The sequence below is a fragment of the Gouania willdenowi genome, chromosome 17, assembly GCF_900634775.1.
Source record: "Gouania willdenowi chromosome 17, fGouWil2.1, whole genome shotgun sequence".
NCBI classification, from domain to species: Eukaryota; Metazoa; Chordata; class Actinopteri; order Blenniiformes; family Gobiesocidae; genus Gouania; species Gouania willdenowi.
Genome location: NC_041060.1, coordinates 14622482 through 14636167, shown reverse-complemented (window position 1 = coordinate 14636167; position 13686 = coordinate 14622482). Strand labels below are relative to the sequence as shown.

The 13686-nt window shown below is 43.9% G+C and overlaps 1 protein-coding gene, 1 long non-coding RNA gene and 1 pseudogene across 4 annotated transcripts; 1 reads left to right on the top strand and 2 right to left on the bottom strand.

Annotated features, from left to right (window-relative positions):
- Window positions 1–295: 295 nt before the first annotated feature.
- On the bottom strand, window positions 296–7298 carry LOC114479511 (complement factor H-like). Of its 2 annotated transcripts, none has more exons than XM_028473221.1 (8): window positions 6179–7298; window positions 5914–6089; window positions 4914–5025; window positions 4706–4780; window positions 3304–3465; window positions 3062–3229; window positions 1088–1113; window positions 296–669 (listed from the first exon to the last, which is right to left on the bottom strand). In XM_028473221.1, the coding sequence occupies exons 1-8, from the start codon at window positions 6351–6353 to the stop codon at window positions 658–660; spliced, it is 906 nt and encodes a 301-aa protein (XP_028329022.1). In that variant the 5' UTR covers window positions 6354–7298; the 3' UTR covers window positions 296–657. The 2 variants fall into 2 exon arrangements, with proteins under 2 accessions (XP_028329022.1, XP_028329023.1); XM_028473222.1 differs by having other exon boundaries at window positions 4914–5022.
- Window positions 7299–7373: 75 nt separating this feature from the next.
- Window positions 7374–8821, bottom strand: LOC114479697 (uncharacterized). 2 transcript variants are annotated; one of them, XR_003676010.1, is made up of 4 exons: window positions 8682–8821; window positions 7847–8521; window positions 7683–7775; window positions 7374–7605 (listed from the first exon to the last, which is right to left on the bottom strand). It is a non-coding gene; the product is annotated as an uncharacterized LOC114479697 (long non-coding RNA). The 2 variants fall into 2 exon arrangements; XR_003676009.1 differs by having other exon boundaries at window positions 7374–7775.
- Window positions 8822–12325: 3504 nt separating this feature from the next.
- The window catches only part of LOC114479618 (uncharacterized), a 71075-nt pseudogene continuing 69714 nt past the window's right edge, over window positions 12326–13686 (top strand).

The window sequence follows — 13686 nt, the reverse complement described above, 5'->3', positions numbered from 1 at the left end:
TTATTATTTTGGGTCATATCACCCCTGGAGTGGGACCAACACTGACACTTATTTGTTAATTTTCCACTCTCTCAAGTACCCCCTGTAGGCCATCGCGTACCCCTAGGGGTGCACATACCCCCATTTGAGAACCCCTGCTCTATGTGACACAATACCCTAGAAACGTATTGCTTTAATTACTAATTCCTGATCAACCTCAGGAAAACAAGCTGGTTTTTCTACATGTGTCGTATGGTGTGAACCGAGACTTTTGGAGTTACAGGTGCTTAAAGGAAATAAATACATGAATGCGATATTAAGGTAATGGAGTAGTTACTTTATTCAATTTTGACATTGTTGCAACAGAAGCACTCATTTCTCCTGTCTGGAATCTAAATGTAGATATATTAAAGAATACAAGGGTCGCTGTAGCCTGACTGGAAAAGTTGATTCCTGAAACTAGTCTTAAAGTTTCTAGTTAATCAGAGGCTGGTGGACAAGCAGCAAACTCTGTTTACAACCCTTAGATATGAAACCATTTCAGTCTAAACGTCCCTTGGTAGATTTTCTTGTGTCTTTGGTTTGTGCCAGCTTCACTGTGTATACTGGGGTCATCAATCCCAAGAAGATATCTGTACTCCCCTTTCAGATTTGACAACACAGTCAAATCATGCTTTCTTAGCACATGTTCTGTAACAAAACAAAAACAAAACAGAAGGTAAAAGTTAACAATATGAAAATATTACATAATAGAGTGTAGGAGCCCCATAAGTCTGATTATTAGGCTGATACTTCCTGATTATGGGTGCAGCTTCCTGTGCGATAAACAGATAGAAGCACACAATGCGGCTAAAGGCATGTTTATATTGTTGAATTGAACAAGAGATCAATGCTCTTGACACACGCGCGCACACACACTTCAAATTTCAAAACCCTTTACACTTATCCTAATAAAGTTGTAAGATAAACTTTAACCTAAAAGAAATCACAGGAAGTTGGTTCCATAATCATAGAGATGCCTTTAGGAATTAAGTAGATCTGCCACTTTTTCTATAAAAGTACGGCTGTGATCATTAGTGTTTGTTTTAAGAAATGTGGGAATACTCACAATTAAAAACTGAGCTTTACGACAACCTGTAAACAAACAAAAAAACAGTGAGAGGTTAGCTGGAGCCTTCAGACAAAGTGTAGCTATCAGATATTTTAGATCAACACAGGGTTTGTTTTTTAGCCCTGTGGGTTTCTGAGTTTATTTCAGTAAGTCCTAGTTTATTTATTTGTTTGTAGTTTAGGTTTCTAGTTGCTTTGATCGTTCTGTTAAGTCTTGTGAGTCTTTGTGTTCCCTGGTATTCCTGCTGGTGTCTCCACCTCCCAGTGATGTCAGTGTGTTTAGGTTGTGAGTGATTAGCTTCCTCATGTTTGACACCTGAGGAGTATTCCAGAAAGGAGGTTCAACAAATTCTGAGTCTATCCGATTCTATTACAGCTGGTATGAAGTGGGTCAATCAAATCTGAGTATGTAAACCTAAAAGCTACCATCAATAAAGCAAAGATAACACAAACTACCATGGCAACCAGCTGGAAGAGAGATATTTATTTCACCCAGATGGGTAAAAAAGGAGGTGTTTGGGGAATACAAGCCTGTTCTAAAGGTGCGTTCACATAGAACGCAACTTCAGTGACTATAGTTGCTTAAATCGCCCGTGATGAGCCGCTTAAACATTGTCGCGCTTTTCGGTGACCAGGGAATAATATTAATAGTATGAATAGTCTTGTGTCTGCGGAGCCGGCAGCAGCGCTGAAAGGGCTGATCACTTCTTCTCCGGCCGTACGTTTACAGCACTTATCAAAGACAGCTCCACTTGTACTTACAGTTTAAATTATCAACTTACAGAGTTACTAAAGGATGAGTTCACTCAAAATATAATTAGAATTTAAAAGGGTTATTCAAGGAGTATTCCTCTTTCATTTGGCCCCAGTAAGTTGAGGAACTTCCCGATACAGTGAGAGGGCTGCAGCCTCGGCTCTACAGACAGTGACGGCCGCTTGACATCGCGTCATTTTACATCATGTAAAATGAGTCGTCAGCACGTCCAAAAAAGATGTACTCTAGACGTCCCAAGAGGACGTTGTAAAAAAAAAAAAAATCCAGGTTGAATTTTGAACCCCTGACCCTATGATTTCCTGTGCTTCCTAAAACATTGCACTACTTCCACACACACTCTACAGTTAATAGGTATTAATCCACTTGTAACATCCATATTGCTCTTTGATTTTTTTCAGAAACAATGTAAATGTTGAGTCTTAAATGTGTATTTTTTTAAATTGACATTTCACCTTTACATTTGGCACAGGTTTGTATCCAGGGAACTTTATAAAAGACGATAATAGGCGTTAGAACCTTTAACTAAATATGCTCTGCATCCACAATGTAGTAAAGAAAACTACCGTTTGCAAAAACAAAACAAACCTAAAGCAGCACAACATTTGTAACAATGTGAGCGCACGTCTGCGGTGTGTGATGTTCTAAATGTGTGGTCGGAGAAGAGTGTCAAGGTAAACTAAAGTGTTCCTAGAGAAGCCGTGTTTAGATGGGCGGAGCCAGGTAGAAACCCAACGTTTCTTAGACAAAACCTGCCAGCGAGCAGGTTCAGTTCACAGAGGATGTTACCATGGTGACTAACTCAGAGTAAAACTTACCTTGTTTTCAGGAATCGGACACTCAGAGTTTCCCTCATTTGAGCCCGAACAAACTCAGAGTTTGAACTTAACCCACTTTCTGGGATACCCCTCAGGTGTGTCCCATTCCAATTCAAGCCTCCCTTAATGCTCAGTGTTTGGACACATTCTCCAGTTAAAGTTTTGTTTCTTTAAATCTTTGTTTAATATTTTGCTAACTGTCACAACTTCATTTAATTTCCTTATGGTCTCCAACTCATTCTCTTGTTGCAATGAAACACCCATCAAACAAAAATGACTATAAAAATCCATCTGTGTCTTATACATCAGTATGTGTTCACAGAGAAAGACCATGTGAGTGATGGTAGAATTCATTAATGTAATGAGAGACAGTAATACTTACAACCTGTGTGCTTCACTATCCCATTCATGCACTCGAACTCTGAATACGTAGAACTCCATACAAATTTTTCCACACACTTGAACCTCTTCTTTTCACCTTCCAACAAAAATTCTGCTTGTATATTTATTAAGAAGGGGTAATCCTCAGTGTTCACATGGCAGAAAGCCTCTGTGCAAAAGATATATCAATATTTAATATTTACTTAAAAGCAAGATATCAGAGCAGTTTGTTTTTGTTTGTACCTCTGCAGAATGGCAATGGTGTCCACAAGCCGTTATTCAAGCACCTCACAGTGTCCGAGCCCTCGAGCTTGTAATACAATGGGCACGCGTATTTCAAATAATCGCTCCCGGTTTGCACAATTACACCATTGGTAATAATTGGCTTTTCACCACATCTGTTCACTGTAAAAAAAAAAAAAGGAAAACATAATTAATTATGGCAATAAACTCTGTGAGAATAGAGAAAAATCATGTCTCCTTTTCATCATCATAGACGATTGTTTTTGGTACAATATTTACGTTTTGTGACATGTTGGTAAAAAAAAATGACCCACGAACACAGTGAGCAGCTGTTGTTGGTGGAGTGTAAACACAAGTTTGTACGGGATTAAAGATGAACTCAGGTCATCAAACGACTTCCTGACATGCATGTTGGTATGGGGTGCTGAATGTAAAAACACCCACTTTTTCATAGCTGACTGATTTTGAACATTTAGCTCACTTTCCTCACATTTAGCTCATTTTTCTTTCATTTGAGACAGAAATTCATATAGAAGAACATTTTCTATATCATTGTTAAAAATGTGTACAATCTAAATGTAAATATTAAATCTAAATGTTAATTATAAATCTAAACATTACATTTATATCTAAATGTTAAATCAGCCACCAAGTGTAAAGCTAAATGTTTAGGAATTATGCAAAATGGGCAGGTCAGCATCTGTCAATCACAAGGCCCCGCCCACACCACAGACCACGGCAGTGAGTGAGGAGAGGGGAAGAGCGGCATTGCTCCAAAATGACAAACTCAAAAGAGCGGTAATGACAGGTGTACGGGCTGTACATCAGCCGACAGAATGTGTAGATAACTGCCCTCAGACAGTTTAACAGACGTGGAATCACTGAGAGTACCGGCGGCATGCGGTATGTCAACTCACTTTTGCCAGTGATGAAAATACTGATGATGCAGAAGACCTGGGAGGGTGTGGTGTGTGGAGTGTGGGCGGGGCCTTGTGATCTTTGTATAATTTCTAAACATTTAGCTTTACAGTGGTGACAATTTAACATTTAGATTTACATTTAACATTTATATATAGATTTATTTTTCATGTTTACACATTTTTACCAATGACAGAACATGCTGTTTTACATGAATTTGCTCTAAATGAATGAAAAGTTTGCTAAATGTGAAGAAAATTAGCTAAATGTGAAGAAATTTAGCTAAACGTGAAGAAAATGAATTAAATGTTCAAAATATGTCGGCTATGAAACAGTGACCAAGGTTTTACATTCAGCACCCCACATGTTGGTAGATTTATGGCTGTTTGACTGAATCCTGCCCTCTGTTGGGATTCTACGTGATCTGCTCCTGAAGGAACATTTTACAGACATTATTAATGTCTACAATAAAAAAGAAACTCACATCCAACACCAGAAGATGGAGTGACACTTTCACCAGTTCCAGTTGTGGATCCGTCATTTTCAGTAACTGTTCTTCCTGGTAGGAAATAGTAATCTCATGTCATCATTATTTGCTGGTAATTGAAACTGCTACACACACAACGCAGAAGTACAAAGATCCATTAAACAGCTTTTTCTCTCCATGATAAAGTTTGGTTTAAGGTCCTTACCATGCTGCAGCATCAGAACAAACAGACCCAGCAGGAGAAAACGCAGAGTCATCGTCGCACACATGTTTTCAGGACATAAACTCCATGCAGAATAAATCTGAGTTTGGAGCTGCTGACAGATGTGGATCAGTTAATTATTGTTGGGTATATCCACAAAGAGATAAGAAGTTGGGAAATAACAAACATTTCCCAAAATGGCTGTTATTGAATGTCTATGTTGAGAAGCCAGTAAATTGTGTAAAACAAGCATTAGTCACTAATTAAAAAAACAAAACTAACCACTGAACCAATGGGCAGAGGTTGTTATAAATGGATTTCCCTTGTTGATGTGAAGAGGTTGAAGAATTCTCCACTGACATCTTCATGATATAAATACAACATTTATTATTACATGATGAAAAAGTCAGATACAGGCACCAAGGCTTGTCTGGAGAGTGCGAGGTCGAAAGCAGCTCTGGAGCTCCTCTGAGCAGTAGGTGCCTGTATACTTCAGTGTTACGTGAAGGTGTAAAGAGTACTTACAGTATATATCCTACTCAAGTAGAAGTACTGTTACTTGATTGAAACTGCAGTCAAGTACAAGTAAGTCATACATAAAATACTCAAGTACAAGTAAAGATAGCTCAATTAAATAGTACTCAAAGTAAACTAGTTACTTTCACCCCCCACGTTTGTTGTCGGTAATAAATCTTGTCATGATTCCCTTGCATACAGTAAACATCTCATGTACTGTATTTTGTGTATTATATTGGGCTTTATATTCCTTCCAACTTCGTGAAATACAATTTTTGAGGATTTGTTTTGGGGGCCGCAAAAAAATTAGATCCAGGGTTGCCTATGTCTGCTGTAAAGGATCAGCAGGTATATATGTATGAATGAATCTCAATAACCGGTATGATTCTCTAAAATAAATAAATGAATACAATTGTGTGATTTTTTTTAAAGTTGATGATGAGAAAGCTAAAGCTGGCAAATAGTTAGAACGTTATTGTCCTCTTACTGCAGGATGGGCGTCTCGTCCATTGTCCATCCCTGCAGGTGACAGATGCTGTGGTGTGTCCTCCCACTGCGGTGTATCCACGCTGGCATTTATATTGCACATTTGAGTCCACAGCAAACACTGTCGTTTTCCTGTATGTGGGATTTTAGGAGGCTCCAGGCATGAATGGATAAGCTCTGTAAAAAAAAAAAAAGAAGAGTCACTGTGATAACCAAGAGTATCTGAAAAGTGATTTCTTCACACTTAAAAGCAATGAGGAGCTTACGCTGACATGAAGGCAAAGAAGACCACACTCCTCCCAAACATTTGGCTGTTGAGTATTGGCCTGTGTGTTCATATCCTTTGTTGCACGTTATAGAAATCACATTGTTTACCTCATACCAGCCATTTAGGTTTTTTCTGTATGTTCCATTTGCAACAGTTGGTGGGAAGGCGTGCATTTTCACCTTAAGGACAAAGACTGTTGTTACACTGAACCACAACAAACTAATGAAAAAAAAAAAAAAAGAGGATTTTTATTCCCAACATCCAATTTTACATTATGATCACTGACAGTAAGGTTATTTTTTTACAGTAACATTTGGAATTAGTTTTAGTCATAGTCTTCTGAATAAAATACTACTTAGTTTTAGTCTAATACTCTTTTTTAATCAATCACCAACTTTATTTGTCCCTAATATATGTGACTCAGAGTGCAAAGATATGGGGAGCATAAAAGACATACAAGTCACAACAAAACACAAGAGTGCATAGTACATAAAAACATATAACGACATATAAACATGTAGCAGTGCAAATTTGACCCAATAAAAACACATGGTAATATAAAAACAATGAGACAAATATAAATCCTTATATCCATATAAATCTTGTTTGAAAACTAATTATTACTTTCTATTTGTACAACTGCATCAGTTTAAGGTAGTAAATGTTTTCTTACTTCAAAATTGTTTGTCTATTCAAACCAAAGACAGTAATAAAGTTTTCTAAATACCTTCAAGCTAAATTGTATGAATTAGCCTTTTATTTTGAAATACTTGATTTCATGGTTAATGGTACATAAAGAAAGTATAGTGACCAATTTAACTTTTGTCTTTCGAAATTCTGTATCAAAAAAACCCCGCCCCTTTGATATCTCCACCTTACTGTGAAGGGATAATAAAAAAATCACAATTTTTTTTTAAATAACATACTGGAGCTCTCAAATATGTTTTTGGCTGTTTTTTTTGGTATGGCTATAGCTTATACAAAGAAAATAGAAGAACACTATAAAGACAATAACACACAGCGAGTGTGGCAGGAAGTCCAGCATCTCACCCATTACATGTCCTGCAACACTACAAAGGATGATAGTGATGCTGGACTTGCAGAAGAGCTGGAAATTACTGGACATTGGACTCCCCCCCCCCCCCCCCCCCCAATCACCTGCTACTGGATCAGAAACTTCTTAACAGGCCGCGTTCAGAGAGTCAGAGTGGGTCCTCATCTCTCCACAGCCCTTAGCCTCAACACAGACTCTCCCCAAGGCTGTGTGCTGAGCCCTCTTCTGTACACATGACTGTATCAGCACCCACCTAAGCAGCATCATCATCACATTTGCAGATGACACTGCAATTGTCGGGCTCATCTCTGGAGGAAATGAGACGTCATACGGGACTGAGATCCATTGGTTGGTGGAGTGCTGAAAACAACCTAACCATCAACACATCAAAAGAAGACTGTTCTCCAATCTGTCTGCATCAGTGGGGAGGCTGTACCGCTACAAGTACCTCGGTGCACACATGAATGCAGAACTCAAATGGAGCACCAACACCACAGGGATTGTGAAGAAGGTCCACCAACATCTCCACTTTTTGAGGATTCTAAGGAAAAACAACTTGAAGAGGGAGTTGCTGACAGTCTTCTATCGCTGCTCCATTGAAAGCGTACTCACCTACTGCATCTCTCTGTGATTTAACAGCTGCACCATGGCACAGTTGACGGCATTCCAAAGGGTCATTAAACTGCCCAGAAAATCATCGGCCACCCTCTCCCCTCCCTGGAGCACACGTACAGGGTTCACTGTCTCAAAAGGGCAAGCAGAGTTTTAAGAGACGGTAAACACCCAGGACATCAGGTGTTTGAGTTGTTACCCCTCTGGCAGGAGACACTAAAATCACACACAAACAGCGCAATAACCTTTCTGAACAAAAACTGCTTACTCCTGACAGACCCACACTAAACTGTTTTATCATTTAATTATTCATACTGTTTTTATTCTGAAAAATGATCAATTAATTGCCTCTTTGCACTTTTTATCCCATTTATTTATTTATTGTGTGTGAATGAAATGTGATTTGCATGGAGGGGGAATGTGGTCCAATTTCATTGTATGTTGTACTTTGTATGATTAGGCAATGACAATAAAGATTTATCCATCTTTAAGTATTGATACACTACGGCACAGGAGACCATCTTTCCCCCTGACATGTGACTCTTGTCCACCAGCCCTTGGCTACAGGCTTGTGTCCTTCCTCACAGGCATATGTGAGATTTGCTCCATGTTGATTTGTTGCTTTCACAGGAACAAAATAACCATGGTTCAGGTTGGATGGATTACAGAACTGAGCTGTGGACAAACAAGCAACATTGTGTTCACTGTTCCATTATTTGCAACATGAGTCCATTGCAAAGCAGCAGTGGGAGGAGATACACATTGTATATAGGCCTGAACTAAAGAAAAGAAAAGAAAAGAAAAGAAAAAAGGAGGTAATAATGAATGTTCTTACCTTGTAACAGTACTGCAAACCTTACCAGAAGCACAAATCCAACATAATGACTAATGAAAGCTACAAGAACAAAAGCTTTTGGTACAGCATTTGCTCAACCTAACGGTGAGCAAACGTTAGAATCTTTCCTCAAATTCTGCATGAAAGAAGCAAATGTCTCACAGTTGTGCTGATGCTTTTGCTTTTAATGATGCGTCAGCAAAAAACAAGCAGCAGATGGAGCGATAACTGACCAGCATGGTGTGTGACTAAAGAGCGCTCGTCTGCTAAGATTAATGAGCAGAAGCAGAAAAACAAGATACCACACAGTACTCAGTTAGATTTAACAAATGGAGCAAAAATAAAGACTTGCACATTTCAAGAAATGGTCATTCAAAAACAAATGAGTTAAAAACATTTGTCTTGGTGGGCAGTGAACAGCCATTTCTGGCAATTGAAGCAGAGAAATAGATTGAGATTCCAACCCAGTTTAAACCTTTGATAAGTTACAACTTGCCTGGAGGAGAATCCTATTTATGACTTCATATAGTACATGTTACCCACCATTATGAATGCTATTTTCTCCCATGGTGTCAAGTTAGACTCCAAACAATAATATAATATAGCTTTATTATCTATCATTTAAAGTGAAGACAAATTAACTTTTCCTTAAGTTCTATTTCATAATATTTTGTTAGATGTCTCACTATGGGATTCAACCTCATTTATTTCAATCTGCCAATCCTGAGTGGCCGGTAAAGCGCGTCCGTCTCTGTCCACGTGGGGGTAAAATCTCTGCCAAAGACAAGCACAAATTCTGCCCCAGCTGCCTGGGTCTGGAACATGCCTGTATGGCGGTCGAGACTCCGGGCTCGTGCCAGCAGCACAGGAGGCTGACACGCCAGATTGGCATGTTTGAACAGGACTCATTCCCTCCTCACAACGTCCCCATAGAGGCCAGTGAGATAGAGGCTCCGCTGATGGACACTGCGGCTGCTCAGGTTTCCAGCTGGGGTTCCCAGCTCAACCAAGCGACCCCCTCTTCGCTTCACGAGGATGTCCTCGTGATTGACAGTGGAGAGTTTGATGGGGACTCCTCTGACTCTTTCGGCTAGGGTGTGGACAAACTTTTCATTCACTCCATTACCTCTCAGGAGGAGATGGAGGGCTCCATGCCCGTCTCCAATCCTCGCAGCCTGGACACGGTGGACGTGTGTAAGCGTGCTGTGGCCTGGTTGGTCATTGTAGCCCCTCGTTGCGGCTCACCTGCTTCCTCGACAGCCCGCTGTGTCTCCTCGGAGGCCCGTGTTGCCATCCAGAGCGGACCGTCACCAGTCAGACCTGTCCGGTAGGACATACGCGGCCGCTGCTCTCTCAGTCAAGGCGCTGAATGTCCTCTCTCTCGTCACTGCCAATCAGGCTAAATTCTGTGAGGATTTTGCCCTGTCTTAGGACCCGGCGACAATGGAGGAAATATCCACGGTTGCCAATGTCACCCAGCGCTGCTCTGTGCAGGCCATGGGGAAGGTGATGAGTAACATGGTTGTCCAGGAGCAGGCCCGCTGGGTTGACCTGGCCAAACTGTCCGACGCGAAGTGTCATCCTGGATGCCATTGTTGTTCCACAAGAGATCTTCGGCCCTGGTTTTTTTTCGATGCAGCGGAGCTGCGAGGAGAAAAAGAGAGACAATAAGGCTCTCCGCCTCTGCCTCCCCAGGAAACCCCCGCTCACGTCTCTACCAGTGCGACAAAGGGCTTTCCCTCAGGCTACTCCCCAGGGTCCGCAGTTTAAAGCGGCGAGACTTTTTGTTCCCCCGCCGGCTCCACCACAGCCTCATCGAGGCCCGCCCACCTGGCCCGGGAACCCTGCAGCTCTGGCGGCTGCTGCTGCGCCAGCACAACCTGCTCAGCGTGCGCAGTCAAGGAAGAAGAAAAAGACTGTCTGACCACTTTCTTCTCCTCTAACAACAAAGCTAATGTTCCCTTGTTTTCTAGCTTTGTCTGTTTTGCTTTCTCCCGTGAGTTTTTGGGCTGTTCTCGCCTCGTCCTCCCCGCTGCCAAGGCTCGGCCCTCTACTGTTCGGGAGAGACAGACTGGTTCGGCACGACGTTTGGCTGTTGCCCCCCCCGCATGTCCACAAGCAAGCACCCACACATGTTCAAAAGAGAGTAATGTGTTTATCGCTCACGCCCCGAGGCCAAAGGCCAGAGACACATCATTTGAAAGTAATGTCTGCCACAATAAGCAGAATGGTGGCGGATCTCGTTATTCCCACTCGTAGGGAGGCCCCGGCCCCCTCCCGGTCGGGAATGACAGTTTCCCAGTGATCACCCTGTCCCCTGGAGTGAGCGTGTGCTCGCTAGGGGGGCTGTTGCCCTGTTTCACTAGCTGGAGGTGCCTACGCTGTGCAGGAGGTTCCTCTGTTGTTGGTCAGGCGGCCGCCGGCAGAGGGCTCCACTGCGCTGCGGACGGGCAGCTCCGCCTTGGGTGTTACGGATTATATCGAAGGGTTACAGGCTGCAGTTTGAATCTGTCCCTCCCCGTTTCGCCGGCGTGAATCACTATTGGTACAGAAGGAGATCACATCCCTGTTGCGCAGAGGAGCGATCTCAGTGGTCCCCCCCGCTCGGTCTCAGGGGGGGTTCTACTCCAGGTACTTTCTGGTCCCCAAACAAGGGGGGTCAGGGATCCGTCCCATCCTGGATCTACGGGCCCTGAACAAGTGCCTCAGGATATACACCTTCAGGATGCTCACGCATTCCTCCCTACTGCTTGTGGTGCGACAGGGCAATTGGTTCACGTCTATTGACCTCAAAGACGCGTATTTCCACGTTCCAATATATCCTCCTCAGAGAAAGTACCTATGATTTGCTTTCCGGGGGGGTGTTATGAGTACCGCGTTCTGCTGTTTGGCCTCTCTTTGAGCCCAAGGGTGTTTGCGCGCTGCACAGATGCTGCAATCGCCCTGCTGAGGAGGCGGGGCATTCGCCTGGCTATGAACCAGGACGAGTGGCTGCTTTTGGCACAATCAGAGGTGGAGGCCAGGGCGCACACGCGCATTCTGCTGGATCACCTGTCAAATCTATGATTCTTGGTGAATGCGGAAAAGAGCGTGTTGTCCACTACACAGGAAATTATTTTCCTGGGTCTGTCCCTGTGCTCAGTGCCGTTCAGGGGCGTGTCTCAAATTGTTTTGAACGGGCAAATCTGTTCAGTTCAGATTGTGCCTTTGTTTACTCAGGTTGATGGCTTCGACCATCCTTCCTGACTGACAGGGTGCCTATGGGCATTGTTACGTCCAGGCAGGTGGTCTCTATGGATGCCAGCCTGATGGGCCGGGGTGGGACACATGGGGCGAGGCTGTGAGGGGTCGCTGGGACCCTCCAACATGCTCACATAAATTACTTTAAATTACTGTCAGCGATGTTCCTCTCGCTGCTCCACTTCCTTCCATCTCTCAGGGGACATCATGTCCTGGTGAGGACGGACAATACCATGGCGATGGCATGCATCAACCGTCAGGGCGGGTTGCGCTCACGTGGGTTGCTGTCACTGATCCTGTTGAGTGTTGGGCGTCTTCTATTCAGGGGCGCGCTGCTTTACAGGGAATGGATGCTGCACTCAGAGGTGGTGCGGCAGCTTTAGGCCAGTTACGGACGGGCCGAGATGGACCGGTTTGTAGGGCAAGACAACGTGCAGTGCGCAATGTTCTCCCTGCGCAGCAAGGAGTCTCTCCTCGGCGTAGAAACACTAGCGCACGTTTGGCCGTGCGTGCTTCTTTAAGCGTTCCTCCTGTTGGGTCTGATTATCTCCACCACTGTCCAGGGTGAGGGAATGCGGTCACACGCTGATCCTAGCGGCTCCACTGTAACTGGCCATGCATTGGCTGGCAGAGATTTATCAGCTGCTGTGTGCAAGTACCTGGCAGCTCCCGCTGCACAGGGACTTGCTGTCACAGGGGAGGGGCACAGTTTTCCACCTGCGTCCAGACCATCTGGCGCTGTGGGCTTGGCCCCTGAGTGGCTCAATCTATCAGCTGTGGGATTATCAGTGTGATTTCCACCATACAGAGTGCTCGAGCCCCATCCACTAGGTCTCTTTATGAATCTAGGTGGAGGCTATTTGAGGGGTGGTGCCTCTAGAGGAACCGCATCCCTTTTCAGTGCCCGGTGGTAGTGATTTTGTAATTTCTGCAGGACCTGATTGACAAAACCAAAGTCTTTTCTACTGTGAAAGTGGCTTTGGGGATAAGTCGGCCAGTCAGCACCCGCTGATCTGCCGTTTTATGAAGGGAGCACGTAGGCTCCTCCTCGTGTCCAAACCACTGGTGCCACCTTGGTGGTTTTGGAGGGACTTAAATGTCCTCCTTTCGAACCACTGGAGGAGGCGGGCCTATAGTATGCCTCTCTTAAAACTGTCTTGTTACTGGCTCTGGCTTCGGGCAAGAGGGTCAGTGACATCCACGCGCTCTCGGTTCATCCGTCGTGCACTCAGATTTTCCCAGGTGATGCAAGGATCATCCCGAGACCCAACCTGGCATTTGTGCCGACAGTTGTGGGCTTGTGTTCTCCCACTGACCTTTTCTGCCTCACAGGGTGAGCAGCGGCCGAATGTGTTATGTTCAGTTCGTGCAATCTGCACTTATATGGATATGACGAGGAGCCTCAGGAAGAGCGATCAGCTGTTCGTCTCCTTGGCCAATCCCCGCAAGGGGAGGCCTGTTACTAAGCAACGCCTGTCACACTGGGTTGTGGATGCTATTGTTTGGGCTTACTGGTGTCAGGGTCTGCATGAACACTCGACTCGGGGTCTTGCCACATCCTGGGCTGTGTTCAGGACATCTGTGCAGCAGCGAGTTGGACCTCGCCCCTCACTTTTGCTCAAACGACTAGAAGGGGTGCTTATTTTGAATTGTGCTCGTCTGTCCGTGTCCTCCTTTTAAAGGAGGTGGGTGACCCCCATGCGGACGGACACGCTCACCGACCAATCAGGATTTGCATATTGAAATAAATGCTTCTGAGGAATGC

Bases quoted from the DNA above. Each gene is read 5' to 3' on its own strand.
- LOC114479511 (XM_028473221.1), bottom strand. From the start codon at position 6,353: ATGCACGCCTTCCCACCAACTGTTGCAAATGGAACATACAGAAAAAAC. The intron at 5,026-5,913 runs GTAAGAGGACAA...CACATCTGTCAG, and splicing joins GACGAGACGCCCATCCTGCA to CAGCTCCAAACTCAGATTTA. The intron at 3,466-4,705 runs GTGAGTTTCTTT...TTTTTTTTACAG, and splicing joins TCCATCTTCTGGTGTTGGAT to TGAACAGATGTGGTGAAAAG.